Source organism: Coffea arabica, chromosome 7e, assembly GCF_036785885.1.
Source record: "Coffea arabica cultivar ET-39 chromosome 7e, Coffea Arabica ET-39 HiFi, whole genome shotgun sequence".
Lineage (NCBI taxonomy): Eukaryota > Viridiplantae > Streptophyta > Magnoliopsida > Gentianales > Rubiaceae > Coffea > Coffea arabica.
In genome coordinates this window covers 9,060,205-9,079,072 of record NC_092323.1, presented here as the reverse complement: position 1 = coordinate 9,079,072, position 18,868 = coordinate 9,060,205, and the positions used below count along the sequence as shown (strand labels likewise).

At 40.2% G+C, this 18,868-nt stretch overlaps 2 protein-coding genes across 4 annotated transcripts; both read left to right on the top strand.

Annotated features, from left to right (window-relative positions):
* The first annotated feature begins 3,318 nt into the window (after window positions 1–3,318).
* On the top strand, window positions 3,319–13,128 carry LOC113701197 (zinc finger CCCH domain-containing protein 44-like). Of its 2 annotated transcripts, none has more exons than XM_027221728.2 (11): window positions 3,319–3,974; window positions 4,179–4,258; window positions 5,536–5,723; window positions 6,294–7,194; window positions 7,294–7,421; window positions 8,423–8,482; window positions 8,563–8,613; window positions 8,787–8,857; window positions 10,096–10,229; window positions 10,352–10,423; window positions 10,514–13,128. In XM_027221728.2, exons 1-11 carry the CDS (start codon window positions 3,580–3,582, stop codon window positions 12,709–12,711), a joined length of 4,278 nt encoding a protein of 1,425 aa, XP_027077529.1. In that variant the 5' UTR covers window positions 3,319–3,579; the 3' UTR covers window positions 12,712–13,128. The 2 variants fall into 2 exon arrangements, with proteins under 2 accessions (XP_027077529.1, XP_071915918.1); XM_072059817.1 differs by having other exon boundaries at window positions 3,379–3,974; window positions 10,096–10,250.
* Window positions 13,129–13,493: 365 nt separating this feature from the next.
* On the top strand, window positions 13,494–18,700 carry LOC113702493 (uncharacterized). Of its 2 annotated transcripts, XM_027223728.2 has the most exons (15): window positions 13,494–13,891; window positions 14,108–14,189; window positions 14,324–14,782; window positions 15,122–15,287; window positions 15,433–15,585; window positions 15,816–15,913; window positions 16,072–16,163; window positions 16,490–16,560; window positions 16,659–16,794; window positions 17,304–17,363; window positions 17,469–17,551; window positions 17,630–17,706; window positions 17,797–17,867; window positions 18,083–18,140; window positions 18,247–18,700. In XM_027223728.2, the coding sequence occupies exons 1-15, from the start codon at window positions 13,641–13,643 to the stop codon at window positions 18,367–18,369; spliced, it is 1,980 nt and encodes a 659-aa protein (XP_027079529.1). In that variant the 5' UTR covers window positions 13,494–13,640; the 3' UTR covers window positions 18,370–18,700. The 2 variants fall into 2 exon arrangements, 1 of the variants encoding a protein (XP_027079529.1); XR_011818447.1 differs by lacking the exons at window positions 18,083–18,140; window positions 18,247–18,700 and having other exon boundaries at window positions 17,486–17,551; window positions 17,797–17,834.
* The last annotated feature ends 168 nt before the right edge of the window (window positions 18,701–18,868 follow it).

Genomic DNA, 18,868 nt, shown 5'->3' with positions numbered 1-18,868 from the left:
CAGTCTTTATAATAAAGTGGTGCCCCACAAGGTAATGCTTCCATTTAGTCACCGCTAACACTAAAGCCAGCAACTCCTTTTCATACACAGACATCCCTAAATTCTGAGGAGAAAGGGCTTTACTAATGAAAGCTATGGGGTGCCCCTGCTGCATCAACACGGCCCCAATACCCACACCACAAGCATCCGTTTCTATTACAAAAGGAAGCTCAAAATTGGGCATTTTGAGAACTGGTGCAGTAGTCATGGCCCTTTTGAGATCCTCAAATGCTAGCTGAGCATGGTGACTCCATAAGAAGCCTTCCTTCTTCAGCAACTGAGTCAACGGTTTGCAGATGATCCCATACCCCTTAATGAACCTTCTATAATATCCAGTTAACCCCAAGAATCCACGCAAGTCCTTGACTGTGCCAGGAGTAGGCCAAGACTGAATACAATCCACCTTGCTCGTGTCCATACTCACTCCTTCCTCAGAAATAATGTGTCCCAGGTACTCCACTGAAGTCTGAGCGAAAGAGCATTTAGACTTTTTGCAATACAATTGGTTGTCAGCTAGGATACTCAACACAATCTTTAAATGCTGAGCATGTGCCTCCAGTGTAGGACTATAAACCAGAATGTCATCGAAGAAAACCAATACGAACTTCCTCATGTAAGGTTGAAATATCCTGTTCATCAAAGATTGGAAGGTAGCTGGAGCATTAGTGAGGCCAAATGGCATTACCAAAAATTCAAAATGGCCATGATGTGTCTGGAAAGCAGTCTTATGTACGTCCGCAGTCTTGACTCGGAGTTGATGATATCCAGCTCTGAGGTCCAGTTTAGACATGTACTTAATCCCATGTAGTTCATTCAATAGCTCATCAATGTTTGGGATAGGGAACCTGTCCTTGACAGTGAGCTCATTTAGCTTCCTATAGTCCACACATAGCCTCCAGGTATTGTCTTTTTTCTTAACCAACAGCACAGGAGAAGCAAATGGACTACAACTGTGCTTAACAATTCCATTTGTAAGCATTTCAGCAACCTGTTTCTCAATCTCAGATTTATGTGCATGGGGGTACCTGTAAGGCTTAAGTTTGAATGGCTCTGCTCCAGGTTTCAGGGGAATCTGATGGTCCAGTTCTCTCTCAGGGGGTAGTCCTTGAGGAGTATCAAACACCTGAGAGTACTGTTGCAGAACTGAAGCCACTTGCTCAGGCATATCCCTCTCTTGATTTCCCTGGGAATTCCTCTGCAGGAAGGCACAACTCCTTTGCTTTTCTTGTATAAAAGCCCTGAGATCTTTACCCCTTACTAGTTCCATCACAGGTTGATTAATGTGGCCTTGGAGATGTAATAAGTCACCCCTGCTGCTAAGAGCAATACTGAGTGCGTGAAAATCAAAGGTAATGGGGCTGAATTGACACATCCAGTCAACTCCCAAAATGATATCCCAGTTCCCCAACTCCATTATCTTCAGGTCGAATTGAAACTGGTAATCCTGTATTAACCACCTAACATCCGGACAAATTGTGCCACTAGTAATGTCTGTGCCATCTGCCAAGGTTACAGTAAAAGGCCTGACTGTCTGGTAAGGAAGCTGAAGAGATCTCGCCAACTGATAGTGTATGAAGCTGTCAGAGCTACCAGTGTCTACTAGGATCTTGACAGGTATTCCCCCTAAATTGCCCAGTAGTAAAATAGATTTCCTCTGTATTGCTGCTGCTAGAGCGTTCAGTGACACCTCAGCCATTTCTCCCACCCTACCAGTGAGCTCATCCTGCTCTCCTTCTGCATCTTCGAATTCAGCTTCCTCCTCTTCCTCTATACCCACACAGTTTAACCCCCCAGCCTTACACTGATGCCCAATTCCAAATTTATCACCACATCTATAACAAAGGCCATGCTTACGCCTATACTGCATTTCCTCAGCTGAAATCCTGCTCACTTCCCTGGATCTATAGTCACCCTTCCTGTTAGTAGGATCAATAGCAGGAAGTTTATAGGAGCTGGAATTGTTCTGACCAGTGCTGTGGTTTCTAAACATCCCATACTTCGGTTCAACCACATTCCTGCCTGAGGTCTTAGATTGCTTGGACATGGTCTCCAGTGAACATTCCTGCAATTCAGCAACCTCAAATGCTTTGGACAGAGTTTGTGGTTTGAACATTTTGACCATTGGTTTGATCTCATCCTTTAATCCACTAATGAAACTGGATATAAAATAACCTTCGTCCAGCCTAGGATTCCTGATCAACATTAGTGTTTTCAATTCCTCAAACTTCTCCTCATACTCTTCTACTGTCCCCTTTTGTTGTAATTTGTTGAATTCCTCAACCACATCGCGTGACCACTTCCCTGCAAACCTCTCACACAACAGCTCGCAAAATTCAGCCCAAGTCAACCTAGGTTTTTCTAGTCTAACTCCTTGGAACCAATTGTCAGCCCTCCCCTCTAAGAACATTTCCACCATATCTACCTTTTGATTTTCAGGTATCTGATAATTCAGAAAATATTTTTGACATTTCCTCAACCATTCTCTAGGATTACCAGATGCGAACATAGGTATTTCAAGTCTTGGCAAGTTAGGAGTGAAATTCTTAGTTCTCACCTCCTGCTGAGCTCCAGGCACCTCTGTGGACGTCATGAGCTTACAATGCGGCGGAGGAGTCGGTAGAAGTGGTTCTGACGAGCTTGCCTCTGTCTCCTGCATACCTTTTTCTTTCATCATCACCTTAAACAATGCATTGAGTTTCATCTCCATCTTACTGAACCTCTGATCCAAATTACCGACCATCGCCTCTACCTTCGCGTTGTTCTGTCCGAGCTCCTCCTGGAGTTTCTGCTGCAAGCTATTCTGACAGGAAGCCTGAGCTGCCGCCATGGTCTCCATTACTTCTTGGAGTCGAGTTTCCTGCTTCTTGAGCTGTTCTTCCAGAGAACGATACCTGGTGTTTTCAGCCATGAGTGGTGCCCAAAGCAGCCAAGGATCGGCTGCTCTGATACCAATTGTCAGGCAAGCACTCCTGAGCTAGATCGATCGGTAACAGATTGGAAGAAAAGAATTAGGGAAGGAGGGAAATCGAGAGAAAAGAGAGAAGGCAAGAGAGAGTAACAGAGAAGAAAGAGAAAGTAATTCTTGTATTATGAATCTGGTAATCAAATACAGCAATTGAAAGGGACCTTTATACAATTTCTGTTATCTGTTGCAACTAACTCCAACTAACTGACTTAGTCTAACTACGTCGTTTAAGACTGCTACCCTTCAAACCTTCAAACGCAGAGCACTCCACATCAAACGACAACACTTAGAAACTGGGGCCTGACACAATCATCCCCCAACACCCCACTCATTCTCCATCTCTCTCTCTCTATCTTACGCGCACGGCTGGCCTGAGCCAATCTTATCAAGCCACCGTCTAACTGTCTCTCTCTTCTCTCTCTCTCCCTCTGAAAAACGACGTAGTTAGGTCAATGATCGCTTCTTTGAATTCTCGATCATCGGGGCTTGATACAACCCCCAATTCTCATTTCTAGGTTTTCAATAAAAAGCCTCATTTTGGAGCTCAATTTTCTTCTTCCTTCGTTCTCTCTCCTATGGACGGTGGAGATTCATCTTCTGCTCTACATGCACCGCGTGCAGAGACCACTGTATCTAGTCAAAGCTTTGACCAGTGCGGTTTGGTTCGGGAAATGGATGATTCCCAGCTCGTTGGAGTTCCCCTGGCGGTCGCCGGAGATGCTGCCGTGCCGGTTAAAGCTGGAGAACCCCAGCAGGTGCCTCCGTCAGCTGTGCAACTGAATAAAACCACGCTTGGGGCTGTAGGGCAAGTGATGGAGAAGAGGAAACGTGGACGGCCGCCCAAGGGGCATGCTGCCCTGGCTCCAGCCCCGGCCCCGCCTAAACCCCCGCCCCCGAAAAGGAATAAAGAGGAGGAAGACGTCTGCTTTATTTGCTTTGATGGTGGTTCTCTCGTGCTTTGTGATCGCAAGTGAGTGGCTCATTTGTTAACCTTTTTGTCTCCATCACTTTCTTTTTTCCCTTCACAATTGAGCATAAAAACTGGGATTTTGTCACTATTTCTGAAGTGCTTATCACAGCAAAATGGCAGTTTAAAGTTGCTTAGAGGGAGCTAGCTGCTTAGTTAACAAGAATTGATAGTCTAGTTTATTTATTTGTTGTTGTTAATGGTTAGGGGGTGTCCGAAGGCGTATCATCCAGCTTGTATTAAGCGTGACGAGGCATTTTTCCGATCTAAAGCAAAATGGAATTGCGGTATATTTTTCTTGCTCTACTTGTTGTGGTTTCTGGTTTGATTTTCATCATTTTCCGTTGCATTCTGTGGTTCCTGACTCGACATTTTAGAATCTTTTCCAATCAAAGTTTTTACTTTATTGTATATGAGCTAACTTTTGCATGGAATGTCATTTAGGTCTTCTTGCTCGTACTAAAGACTGGATGTTTTACAAAGAAAGTTAATTCACCATGTAAAGAAAATGTGGCCTAGCAATAAACTGATTGCTTTCCCATGCAGATAAACCTCTCATCTTAAGCCTCTAAGAAAAGCTTCTCGCTTTAATACTTCTTTGTGGGGCTTTTGACTATTTGTATCTTTCTAGTAGAAAGGTGTCTGTCCCATGCACAAATATGATCAGTAGTTGGTAAACTATGAGAACAGTCACTAAGCTCTACAATCTAAAAAATGTCAGCATTTATTTTGCACTAAAAAAGCAATATCTTTGTTTTATGGACAGACTATAGATGCTTATAATTTAATATGGATGTTTAGTACAACATCATCATTAAATTACGTAGTTGTTCTTGTCTTAATTGTTGTTCAATTCCCATGGTAGACATTGTTCTAAGCATTAATATCTCTAAAAGAATGGTCTTGCACTGTGAGGGGAAAATCTCAAGCTGAGTTTTTTTTACCATGAGTAGTATTCATCTCAACTATAATAATATTGTTGCTAAAGCTATCCATCTTGTTTTTCTGATCACTAAAACTTTTTTCCTCTGTTCCTCTATTGTGTGGCCATCCTTTTATGTTCTTCTTAATTGTTGTATTCTTAGATATTGTTCTTGATATACGTTGCTTTTTTCATTTGTATGAACTTGAATGGTCTTCACTTGTTCTTTCAACTCCAATACTCTTTGGGCTAGTTGTGTGCAAAGCTTTTACGATATGTTTGTCTGGAGGACCCTTTTGCAAATACAGCTGACTTGCAATTTTAAATCTGTTTGTGTGGACTACTTGCTGTCTTTGGTCGGGTTATTGAGTGCTCCACTGTAGGAAAGCCTTATCATGCTTCAGTGGCCTGAATTTGGAATTGGAGAAGAGGCTAATATCAGATATTGAAATGGCTACTTACACAAATCTAAGGGGGGTGTTTTTGCAATTTCTGTTACGAGTATTGCTTAAAATAGTTCTCCAAAATGAATATGTTGGTTTTCTGCAACTGCATAATTGTCTGCCTGAAAATGAGCACAATTTACTTTCATTTCCTGAAGTGATACACCATTCAAGATTCTAATGGCTGTGTTTCTTTCAGGTTGGCATATATGTAGTGTTTGTCAGAAGGCAGCTCATTACATGTGCTACACTTGTACCTACTCCTTGTGCAAGGGCTGCACTAAGGATGCGGAGTATGTCTGCGTCAGAGGAAATAAAGGCTTTTGCACAACATGCATGAGAACCATTATGTTGATCGAAAACAAGGATTTAGGAAATAGTGAAGTGGTATGAGCTAAACTTTCTGCTCAAACTTTTGAATTTAGCTTGAAGAATGTTACATGTGAGAACTGAGAAGAAAGTTCGATCTTCTTTGCTGCAATAAGTTTGGCCTTTAAATTTGCTAACCTGTAGCCATGATCATGAAGATTAGACAGTTCTTAGACATGGCTTATATTGTGATTCATAGAGTACAGTGAAAATTCAGCAATACACTGAAGTTGTGATACTCAATTAAGATATTATAGTACATGATGGGCCACCGGTTCTATTTGCTTCCAGAAAGGATATGAGATATGGAGTCTGGATGGGAATGAGATGCATTTTAGCAAGTGGAAAGTTTTTAGACTTTTAGACTTTTTGGTGCCTTATGTCTTGAGTATTTTTTGTTTTAAGTACAAATGACATTGAGGGCAGATGAAACTTATGGGATGTGCCTCTCATGCAATTATCGTAGCCATTTAGGTTGGATTATTGGGTTACTATCCTGGGTTGTATGAGCTTATTCCTGCATGTCTTGAGATTTTGTCTCCGATATGGGTCTGTGCTGCCGCTTATGTAATCTATTGCCTTGTGCAGGTACAAGTGGATTTTGATGATAAAACTAGCTGGGAGTATCTTTTCAAGGTATACTGGCTTTACTTGAAGAGTAATTTATCCTTGACAATAAATGAGCTCATGCAAGCTAAAAATCCATGGAGGGGGTTGGCTATGATGGATTATAAGCAGCAGTTACCTGCTAGAAATCATTTTGCAAATGGTTGCATGGTTCCTATATCCGACCACTCTGTGCATCTGGAGTCAAAGGTTCCCAAAGAACAACCTGAATTACTGAACCATGATTCCTTCCTAAACACAGAAAAGATAAACAGTGACAAAGTCACAAATTTGGCTGAATGCAAGGAATGGGCATCTAAAGAGCTCTTGGAGTTGGTCGCACATGTGAGGAATGGCGATACATCCATGTTGTCTCAGTTTGATGTCCAAGCACTTTTGCTAGAGTATATAAAGCGAAACAATCTCCGGGATCCTCGTCGGAAAAGTCAAATTATTTGTGATTTAAGGCTCAAAAATCTGTTTGGGAAACCACGTGTTGGCCACATTGAAATGCTGAAGCTTCTTGAATATCACTTCCTCATAAAAGAGGATGATCAGAACAATGCCTTTATTCCGGCTGGAATTGTTGGCAGCGTTGGGGGCAATGTGGGGGTGGATCAGAAAAATAGCCTTATGGTAAATCAAGGTAAGAAACGTAAAACTCGAAGAAAGGGTGAAGAGAAAACACCTCAGACCAATCTGGATGATTATGCTGCGATTGATCTTCACAACATTAATTTGATTTACTTGAGGCGTAATTTGTTGGAGAACCTCCTTGGAGATGAGGAGAAGTTCCATGATAAGGTGGTTGGCTCAGTTGTCCGGATAAGAGTATCTTGTAATGACCAGAAGCAAGATATTTACAGGCTTGTACAAGTCGTAGGTATACACCTTGCTTTTCTTCACAGCACATTCAAACTATATGGTGCTATGTAGTCAGATATTTTCCAAATTGGTCAAGGTAGCAATGTCTTTGATACAGGTACCAGCAAGGCTTCCATGGCTTATAAACTTGGTGATAAGATGACACATGTCATGCTAGAAGTACTGAACTTGAACAAGAAAGAGACTACATCAATTGAAGCAATATCCAATCAAGAATTCTCTCAGGTACATTGTGTTCATAATGTCGGAAACTCTTAGTTATTTCTCTCAACTTCCAGCTGCATCCAGAAGACATGTATTTGTAGAGTAGTGCATGATTTATCCATTCGTTGATGGCTTTTGATGCTAGCAAGTGGTTTTTTGAGTTTTTGTTGATTGTGTCATGATTTTCCCTCATCTTATGTGATGTTGACCTCTCTTTTTAGTATCCTACTGACAGTAAATAACTTCTTGTTCTTTATACAGTATGTTACTGATTTTTATGGTATGTTAGTACCGCATACAGAAATGGAAACAATATTACTTGAAGTTTGATTGTCTTTCCCTTTCGGTACAACAGAGCAGTAGTAATTTACACGAAGCTATTAGAAGTATAATGGAAGTTCTGGTCATTGGGAAAGAAATCAAGTATTTTGGTGAAGTCCTTTTATTAAGGCCATATTTAAAATCTTCATCTTCTACATCCCGAGTCTAGAAGAAGCAAAGTTTTAATTCAACAAAGCTGTTTCCAACTAATGGGAAAGAAGATTATAGTACCCAAGTTCATTTAGAATGAGGAAATTGGGATAATTTTGAATTCTATCTGGCATTGTAAAAATTATGTAAGATGTTGCGCTATTTGCAGTTCTGGTCACTAGTATATATATCATTTGCAAATTGTAGTGGGTAGAGAGAGAGAGAGAGAGAGAGAGAGCTAGAAAATAGTGCAATTAGTTGTTAATTTCTCTCAGGTGGGAAGACTTAGCATCGATTTATTAGTTCATGTAATCTCATATATTAGCAAATTTCTGTCAATATTGCTAGTTGATTGAAATTGGAAAGTTAAAGGACTAGATACTTTTTCTGGCAAAACTTGAGAGAACAAATTGTTCCTTTTTTCCAACAAATGGGGAGCAATTAGCCTATTAGATACAAAACGTATGAAGTTCACTAGTTTATGCTAGTATTGCATGTTAATAGTGGAAGATAATGACTTGAAGTGGTTTTTAATGAAATCTAATTTTCAGGAGGAATGTAGACGTCTTCGGCAGAGTATAAGATGTGGGCTTGTGAAACACTGGACTGTAGTAAGTGTACCTGCTGCTGTTGCTCTTATTTTAGGGTAGGCTACCTTTTCCATCTTTGCTAATATTGTGCTTTGATGTAGGGTGAAATTCAAACAAAAGCTTTTGCACTCCAGGCTGTGAAGCTTAATGATGTAAGTAGTTTCTTTTCAACTGGATTACCTGCCTTCTCCTGTATTTGTTTAATTTTTTTTTCTTCCTGTTTATCACAAGCAGCTGGTTGAATTTAAACTTTCTTTAATAGTTCACTTACATATGCTCTATAATGTTATATTTTCTTGCTTTTTTTTTTCTTTTTTAAATGTAGGTGCTGGAAGCAGAAATACTGCGGCTCAATCATCTTCGCGATCGAGCTAATGAGAAGGGGCATAAAAAACAATATCCTTTTCTGGTAGATGTGTTTTAATTATATTGAAGTCTAATTAGTTAATATTCATTGCAGTCAACAATTTGGATTCCATAGGCTTTTTGCTATCTTACAAGGTTCTTGGATGTATATGGAAAAAGTTATGTATTTGTACTTTTGATGTTTAATCTTTGTGCCAGCCCAGGACGCAATTTCCCTGCCCCAACGAAAAAGAAAATTGCTGGTTATTTAGGTCTGCCTTCACCTTTCATTTCCCTCTGTTGATAGCATCAAGCCCTGTAAAGTAGTTTATAGTGGGACAGTAGTATCAGTCTGAGATATAAATGGCGAAAAGATGACTTTGTTGATGTTGTGAAAAAAATTTAGAAGTTTCTAAGTGACTTAAGAAGCTGAATTTTTACAGAATCATTTACACAAAATAATTTTATTGGTCATGATGTTATAGTAAGTTTTAACATGAGTAACTACCACTTGTCAAGCTGGGATTGAGAGCATATGGGTGTGGTGTAAAAGATTATAAGATAAAGGTGATACAAGATATTTCTCTTAGATTTGTCATAATTGGCAATAGTACCTGAGAATAGTCATATGCTTACAATAACCGTTTGAAAACCGGTGTCCATGCCTTGTGAGTAGGGTACTTGTTGTCCATCCCTTCCTTTCTAGAAAAAACTGTTCAGCTATGTACTTCTATCTAGTTTACTTGAAAAACTGACTAACATAGAATTTATTTGTAGACACGTCAGTGTCTTATGCGTACCTTGGTTTTTTTTTTTTTGACGAAGTAGAATTGCATGAAAATATACGTGGAAGGAAAAGGAAATATATATCAAGTACAATGTTACAATTAATATAGAAACTTTTGTATGAGTTTCTTCACTATAGTAGTGCTTTTAACGAATTATGATTGGATGTCTATGTGGGTTGGAACTCGGAAGGAAATTGTTAGCCCTTTTTCAAATCATATTTTGCCTTTTAGTTAGCTATAGTCATTGACCTTGTAGGTTAAACAACTTTCTGGAAAATCAAATGGTGGCTTTTGTTGTTATTGTCAAGAAGTTGTGCTCAAGGTGTATTCACATCTGATAAATCTAGAATTCAAATTTTCAAACTGTATTTTTTTATCCTCCTTGCGCTGAGTAACTGGTAGCTGAACAGTTGAGCTCAATATGTTATTTTTGTTCTCTACCTTCCCAATATATCGATTGAAAATCAAATTGCCTCAATGCAATTCCTTGACAAGTTTCACGCTTAGAGAATGCATAGAGAAGCTGCAGCTTCTTAAAACGCCAGAGGAACGTCAACGTAGACTAACTGAAATTCCTAAAGTGCATGCTGATCCAAAAATGAATCCGAATTATAAATCCGAAGAAGACATTGCAGGTACTGATGGCAAACGACAAGGTTGATTGAATGTTGCTGTGACGTTTGCTTTTTTTTTTTTTTTTCCATTTTCCGCTTTAAGCTCAAGAATAGCTTGTGATTACCTGGCCTATTATCTGCAGGTGAGTTGTTGAAGTCAAAAATTTCTTCATTTAACAAGAATGAAAGCCAATCCATCTCTCCAAAGAGCAGAGGTTAGTTTTTAAACTTTTCTAGGAATTGGTATGCTGATATAACTTTTCAGTTGTGATCTAATCAGAGAATCATCACTATATCTTACCCAGCTAAAGAGGATGGAATGAACAGATCTCAACAATCCAGGCAAAAAAGAGATGCACGTGGACGGAGTGGTCCTGCAAAGAATGAAATGCAGGTTCCTGTTAGTGGCTCTGAAAGTGGGTCAGGTAATCAGCAAGTGGTAAGGTTTGGATCTGAAACTTCATCTGCAACTTTACCAACAGGAAGCTCAACCCCTGCTAATACTAGTGAAACGGAGAAAATTTGGCATTATCGGGATCCAAATGGTAGAATTCAAGGACCATTTGCGATGGTGCAGCTGCGGAAGTGGAGTACAACTGGATACTTCCCAGCTGACATGAGGATATGGACTATTAACGAGTTGGATGAATCTGTACTGTTGATTGATGCATTGAATGAGTTTTTCCATAAAGATTACCGCTCTCTACATAATGTTTCTCGTCCTCAAGAAAATGGGCCTGCCTCTGACAATGGTACATTGCATTCATTTAATCCTGACCAGACATTTGTAGCTCCTTTGCATCAGGAAAGAGGGTATGGAATTGAGGAGCTTAAGTCTGTCTTGGATCACGAGAATCAGAGTCCACATGAGACTCCAACAGATCAGGCAACTGGTGTACAGTGTAATGAGAAGTCATCTAGTAGTCAGAGCTATGTAGGCCAATCTTCTGGACAGAATTGTAGGTCAGTGCCATTAAACTTAGATTTAAACCGCAAGGACTGTAACTCTAGTTTGGCTTCTGTTACCACACCAAGTGATTCAGCTGAACAGCAAGGTGATATTGATATCTTGGATCTGCCAAGCCCAACACCTAAGACAAGCAAGTCAAACTTGGAAGGTCAGGATGTTGAAAAGCAAGAGTCTGGCTTTGATGGTCATGTCCAGGGTTCAGAGAAATCAGATTTGCCTAGTCCCTCACCTAAGCCAATAGATGATGATGTGCCGGATCCTACACCAGAACCAATGGATGAAGACCTGGCAGGTACTACATATCCGCCGAAGAATGAGGTTTTACCAAGTCCTTCACCAATCCCAACTGGTGGAGATGATAGAGAACAGATTGACAAAACCAACCAATCTCCGCTGCCTAAAGTTTCTGTTCCAGATTCGGGACCTGGCTGGAACAGCACTTCTGGCCTGCGAGTTGGTGGGGCACAGCTTCAAAAAATAGCTGATGAATGGGATGGATATTCCCCTACTGATCCAAAGCCTTCTGTACAGGAATGGGATACCAGTCTTGCTCCTGTGGCTTCACTTAAACCACCTGAGGTACTGGGTGATCACGTTACTTCAGGTTCTATAAATAATACAACCCAACTTGTACATGCTTCTCCATGCCAGCCTGCTTCAAATATTTCTAGCTGGCAGGCAATTGTCAATGAGCCGATTGAGTTCAGCACTTTGGCTGAGGAATCAGTATCGGATCTGTTGGCTGAAGTCGACGCCATGGAGTCACAAAGTGGCTTGGCTTCGCCTACTTCTGGCATGAAATGCAGTGACGAAATGATGGATAGTTGTAGAAATGACTGTTTTAGCTCCATTGAGGAGTTGAGCCCAACTGCTGATGCGGGCAAAAGTGATGCTGTGAGCTCCAATAGAGAGGTACAATTTCCTCCCTCAGTGACAGATGATCCAGGTGGGACTTCTCAAGCTGATGGTTTTGACCGCTTGAAAGCGTCTGGTGGGCATTCAACTTCAAGCAGCGAAGGAGAAACAAAATCTGCTGATGCCCCTGTTGATCCAAGGGAAACTGGGTTGGATGTCCATCCCCCCCCAGCATGCACCATGAGTCAAGGCATGGTTGGCTCAACTATGGCACGGAATAGGGGTATGGAGTCCATGGATGCTGGTTGGGCAGGAGTGCCAGGAAATATGAATATGGGATGGGGAGGATCTCCTCAGGGTTTTCCGAACATGGGTTGGGGAAGTGGCATGGTTCCTCCGTGGGGTAATCCAAGCTACAATCTTGGAGGTTATAATGGTAGCCTTCCATGGGATAGCCCGCGGAGATACAATGGCGAAAGGTTTGCTGGTCCAAGAGACTGGGGTTTCCAAGGTGGGGACTCAGGATTTGGAAGGGGAAGGCCAATGTGGAGTAGACAGTCGCATGGTGGTGGAGGTGGTGGATATTCTAGACCACCGCACAAGGGGCAGCGGGTTTGCAAATTTTACGAGAGCGGGCATTGCAAAAAGGGTGCATCATGTGATTATCTTCATCCATGAAGTCATCTTTCAATCTGATAGGTTTTTTTGTACAATCAGCTTTCACCGGAAGCTGTTCTTCACGTAGTTAATGGTCTAATTCAACTCCAAAGATTGTCGAAGTTTAAGCCATTTTTTGTCCAAATAATTTAATTGTAATGTGGTAGTAAATTATTAGTGGAAAAGATTGTTGCGGTTTCTTTTCCCTTGCACACGGTCTGTCGAGGAGAAAAGTGTGCGTGTCAGATGGAGCCCCGGCCATATAGTTATTAGCCGTAGGGCTTGATAATAAGCCTTGTATAGATGAGTAATTCAAGGTTGTTACCACCTAGGAGGTTCTGTATCGAATGCTGCATTGGATGCATTCCCCTTGTAAACTACTCTATGAACATTTAAATGTAGATCCTCTACATGGCAAATTGCCGTTCTTCTGATTTACCCTTTTCTATTGAATATTGATTGATTAATTGAGGGGGATCTTTTTTTTTTAATAACCCGTTGGTAAAAAGTTAAAGAATTAGAGTGTATTAACGAGATTAATAAGCCGGTTAGGTTGTTTGTTGGCTCGACCAAACGTCACCCATGCAAAGGGCAGAAAAGGAGGACCGAAAAGAAAAAAAAAAAAAAAGAAGAAGAAAAAAAACGCGGAGTTGGACATGGTCTAATGAATCCCATCGGCTTAAGAACGTTGTCGTTTTCGTCTTTTCTTCCTCCTCAGTCCCCTCAGAAAACCAAAACTACATACTACAGAACTAAAATGCAAACGACAAAACAATTCAAATTACACAAATATAACTGAAGTTTGACCAGCTTCATCATTCAATTCTTTTTCGTTTAATTTTTACAGCAAAACATCATTCAATTTGACGCCAAACTACAACTTTCATTGAATTAGTGCATTTCTACTTTTAGCTTTTCTTCAATTTCTTAATAAGTTGAAACCGAGATAAATGTCATCGTCTTCTTCTTCTTCGTCGTCGTCGATGTTATCACCGACGCAAAGGTATGCGGCGGGAGCTCTCTTTGGGCTGGCCCTTCACCAGTCTCAGATTCTCCAGACCTCTCAATTGGGCTCAAACGACGACGATGCCGGACCAACTCACGACCGCACCAGCAGCGGCAGCAGCAGTAGCGATTCTGTCGCCGACGATCCTCAGCTTTGGGTCCATCAGTCCTCCCACCTCCTCCGCCCCATCTTCAAGTACCGTGCTTTCCCTCTCTTTTTAAATATTTAATTGATCCATTTACGGAACATATGCGCGCGCCATCTAGAAATGTTATTTGTTTCCTATTTGTTAACTTAATGCTGCAATGGTTAGATGCTGTTGCGAAGATTTAGACCCGCTTGTGACTACATTTTATGTAAGATTATCCGGACTGGGATTAGTCATTTTTATAACTGATGCGAGCTGAATAGGTATCTGGACTTAGATAATAAAGCATGGTCAGGACTCGAGGAAACTTCTGCTTGTACACCCGTTAAACATCACGTTGGCGCGGTTAGTTCTGTTATCTCTTCAATTTCTACATTTTTGTTTTTTTGGAAAATTTAAGAAAGTTTTAGTCATTACTTGCTTAAGTATATTGATTCACATCGTGATTATGAATTAATTATTCAATCTTGTGCCATTAGTTTTTGAGGCTGCTTTCTGAGGAAACGGGTGATAGATCTTCGGAAGCAGCTGATAAGGAGCTCGCTTTGTCAAGAGGTGTGGATGCAATGGCATCAAGTTTCGAGAGCAGTCCTGTTGATTACGAGTCTAAAAAGGAGAAGCGACGTGAGTACGAGAGTGAACGTCGGGAGAAGTTTTCTACTGCTGAAAATCAGCAGGAGATGGGTGGTAAGCCATCCACCATTGAAGACATACGTGTCGAGTCAACTGGTGAATTTGATGACAAACCCTCGGAGGAGTTAACAATGCTTGACCACACAAAGAAAGTGGCAGTTCTCTATGAGCTTCTCTCAGCTTGTTTGGCTGACACTCCTGAAGACAGTAAGAAAGTCAAAGGACGAAGAAGGGGCTATGATGCCCGGCACCGTGTGGCTTTGAGGTTGCTGGCAACTTGGTTTGACATAAAGTGGGTTAAAATGGTATGCTTAGTATTTCTATTGTTGCCACTATACTGGGAAATGGCCTTTACATACCATTTGAGTGCTAATATTTGGTAATTTTTCTTTTTCTTACTGGGAACTCATGCATGAGAAATATGTATGAAATATAAATTTTTGCTATGTTTACTTTCTAGCAGATGAAATGAATTTAGTAGAGGGACTTTATTTGTAGTTTAGATGATTGACCTTTCTTTCTCTTTGCCTGTGCTTTTAACAAGTAACTTGTTTTTTTTATGTTCTATCAGGTAATATAAAACTACTTAAAAACTACGCTCTGTATTCCATATTTGACTTCACTTAGAAAACATGTAATTGCAGGAAGCAATTGAAACTATGATTGCTTGTTCTGCAATGGCTCTATTAAAAGATGAAGAATCAAAGGAAGAGAAACAATCCCCACAAAGCTCCTGGTCTAAGTGGAAACGAGGAGGTATCATTGGTGCTGCTGCATTAACTGGAGGGACATTGATGGCAATCACTGGTGGTATGATATTTGCCATTCTGAGTCCATGTTATATCCTAACTTGGCCAATGAACTAGTTTGTTCATTTTTGTATCTGGAACTAGTTTTGTTTGAAGTTCTGAAACAATGACCTTGACGTCTCTGCTTGTTATTGATTCTTCAACAGGTTTAGCTGCTCCAGCAATTGCTGCAGGATTTAGTGCTTTAGCACCGACATTAGGGACCCTTGTCCCGGTGATTGGAGCAAGTGGGTTTGCTGCAGTTGCAAGTGCTGCAGGAGGTGTTGCAGGATCTGTTGCTGTTGCTGCTTCATTTGGCGGTAAATGCACGACTGTTTATCAGAACTTCTATTGAGATTTGTTTTTAATATCCTTTTTCCATACTAATTCAGGTTTAATCCAAAAGCTATGAATGAGTATTCTGCTTCATGAAGGACGCCAAAAAATATGACGTTTTCCATCCCATAAACTGAAGAGGAATCTCTCATTTCACCCTTTCCTCTTTGTTTAATTTTCAAAATGTTCTAACTGATGGTTTGTCAAAATGCAGCTGCTGGAGCTGGACTTACTGGGACCAAAATGGCCAGGAGAATGGGAGATGTGGATGAGTTTGAGTTCAAAGCTATTGGACAAAACCATAACCAAGGGGTGAGTCCCTCAGGCATATTTGGCCAGTATCTTTTGTGTCCTTTCTGCTATTTAACTGTTGTCTTATTAACTGAAAAGTTCTGTCATCATCTGGAAGCATTCAATTTGTTCTTGGTGATTCATGTCTCATGTTTTTCTCCTCTTGATGTGAGTTTCAGAGGCTGGCGGTTGAGATCTTGATATCTGGATTTGTGTGTGAGGAGGAAGATTTTGTAAAACCTTGGGAAGGAATAGATGGTAACTTGGAAAGGTACACCATCTCCAATATTGCACATTTAAATTCTATAAATTTTTAGCACGTATTTTACTGTAGTCTTTTCGTTGATAGGTTTTTTGGCCTGTGGTACACTATCCAAAGATGATTTGTCATAAAGAAATTGACTAGTATTTAATCAAATTCCAGAAATTGAATACTATTTAGTCAAATTCCAGAAATCAAGCAAATAAACCAGGGAAATAATATTCCCATATCTCATACCCATAACTCTGAATTTGAGTGTTTGTTTAAAGCATTGTGATTTGCTATTCAATAGGCGGTTCCCTTTATACTTCCACACTCATGATTTTTTTCTCCAGGTATGCGCTGCAGTGGGAGTCTAAACATTTACTTGCAGTGAGCACAGCAATTCAGGATTGGCTTACTTCAAGTAAGCATTTTCATAGACGTAACTTTTACTCGTCATTATTTTTTTATTAGCATGACGATAAATCATTACTGATTGATATCAATACTATTTTTTTCTAGAAATTTCTACTGAATTGATGAGGCAGGGGGCTATGTTGACTGTGTTAAGTTCACTTGTAGCGGCATTGGCTTGGCCAGCAACTTTACTTGCTGCTACTAATTTTATTGACAGCAAGTGGACGATTGCTTTGGACAGGTATTACTTGTCAATGGACTGGTACTTGTCGAGAAAATGTAAATCCCTGGGAGAAACTGTTTTAGATGTCTTTTGCGTGCAAGTTGTGTCTGAGGAAGCTTTTACTGTTTACCCTACTGTGTAAGATCGGGAACATCTGACGCCATATCTAATGGGATGATTTAAATTAGGCAAAAATGTTTCATCTGTCATAAACAAATTTGCAGTTCCATGCTTTTTCCTTTTTGATTGTTGAAGTTCTTTTTATTTTTCCTTGTGGAAATTTAAATGCTAGTAACTGGCATATTACGCTACTACTGTTGGGTTCTGGATGGGTTGGGTTCACATCCTCAAGAAAAGTGGACCTTGTGGATTATATCTTTTGAGGTTAAGTTTAGTGAATCATGCCAAGTAAGTCATAAGCACTGTTCACTTTCTGATTAACACTAAATTTCTGTGGCATGCCATCTAACTCATTTCAATCAATTCCTTGTGGCTTGCAATAATTTCTTACTGATTGGAATCTGTAGATCAGATAAGGCGGGAACACTACTTGCAGAAGTGTTGCTTAATGGATTGCAAGGAAATAGGTAAACTACTTGAACAAAATTGGCTTATTACTATTTCATCACCTTGAAAGTTTGATAACTGTGTAATTTTGTCCTGTGCTTCGGTTGCTCTTTTGAATATTTCAGGCCTGTGACCCTTGTAGGATTCTCGCTTGCAGCAAGAGTTATTTTCAAATGCCTCCAGACGTTGGCTGAAAAAGATACTAGTGGTAATTAGTAGTGGCTAAGAGGTACTATCTCTAGCCTTTAGTTCATTTGATTGTGATGCTGCTCTTGGATTTTGGCAGCTGGACTGGTTGAACGAGTTATTCTTCTTGGGGCACCACTTGCAATTAAAGATGTTAATTGGGAGGCTGCAAGAAAGGTACCAGTAGTTTGGCAATGTTCAGTTTTGTTACATACTTCCAATTGCCTATCTTGTCGCTTTTCAATGTTCTCTTTGGCTATTTTGTAGGTGGTGGCTGGAAGATTTGTGAACGCTTATTCTACAAATGATTGGATGCTTGGAATTGCATTTCGAGCTAGGTATGCTGCTAAACCAAGCCACCCGTATTGAAATCCTGAATTGACTCTGGGAATGATTGGATGCTTGTAGTTGAATATGTTATATGTGGTCTTTCCATGATTCTATTGATGGCAGTCTTGATACTCATATCAGTCTGCTCTTCTTGTTTTCATTGTTCCTCTACTACTTGGGCTCTTTAAAATTTCAATGACTCCCGTTTTGTGTTTTTGAACAGCCTTCTCACTCAAGGGTTAGCAGGAATTCAGCCGGTTGATGTTCCAGGAGTTGAGAATGCAAGCCTTTATTCACCCTCAAATGCTTTATATATATACTCACGCTCATTGATAAGACAACGTTTTATTCTTTACCTTGTCCTCTAATCTCTCTCTCTCTCGACAGGTTGATGTCACTGAACTCATTGATGGGCACTCTTCCTACCTATGGGCTACTCCACAAATTATAGAACAACTTGAATTGGACACCCCCTATCCCGTCCTCAATCGTGCTGTTGTGAAAACGTAGCGGTAGTTTTGATCGAAATCGGTTCTTAATAAGATTGGAGGCCTTCCAGTGCTTTAGGTGTTGAATGCATCAAAATAATGAAGAATGAGTGAGAGGGAGGGACGAATCTGAGGCAGGGAAACTTGGGACCTGCTCGTACATTGTTTAAACTGGGAAAAACGAAAGTGTTGATAGGGACAGTCAAAAGTCAAAGTTGTGAATGTATAAATTGGTAGCTACAATCTGCAGTTTTGCAAAATGGACCTCAGAGTAGTGGGTTGCCTGTTATTATTAGTACATCTCACGATAAACTGTTTCTCTCTCGTAAATAATAACCGAACACATTTTTTCATTTCTTTTTTCTTTTATGCTGTAAGTTTTCTTTTTCCTCTCTTGTCTTGGGAAATGCCACAGTCCTTTTACGAAATTTTTTGATTTGAGTTTTAATTGGGTAAACTTAATAAGATACAAACTCGGTTCATAAATTAATCAAGCCCTTTATTTAGATCCAAGGTGTTAA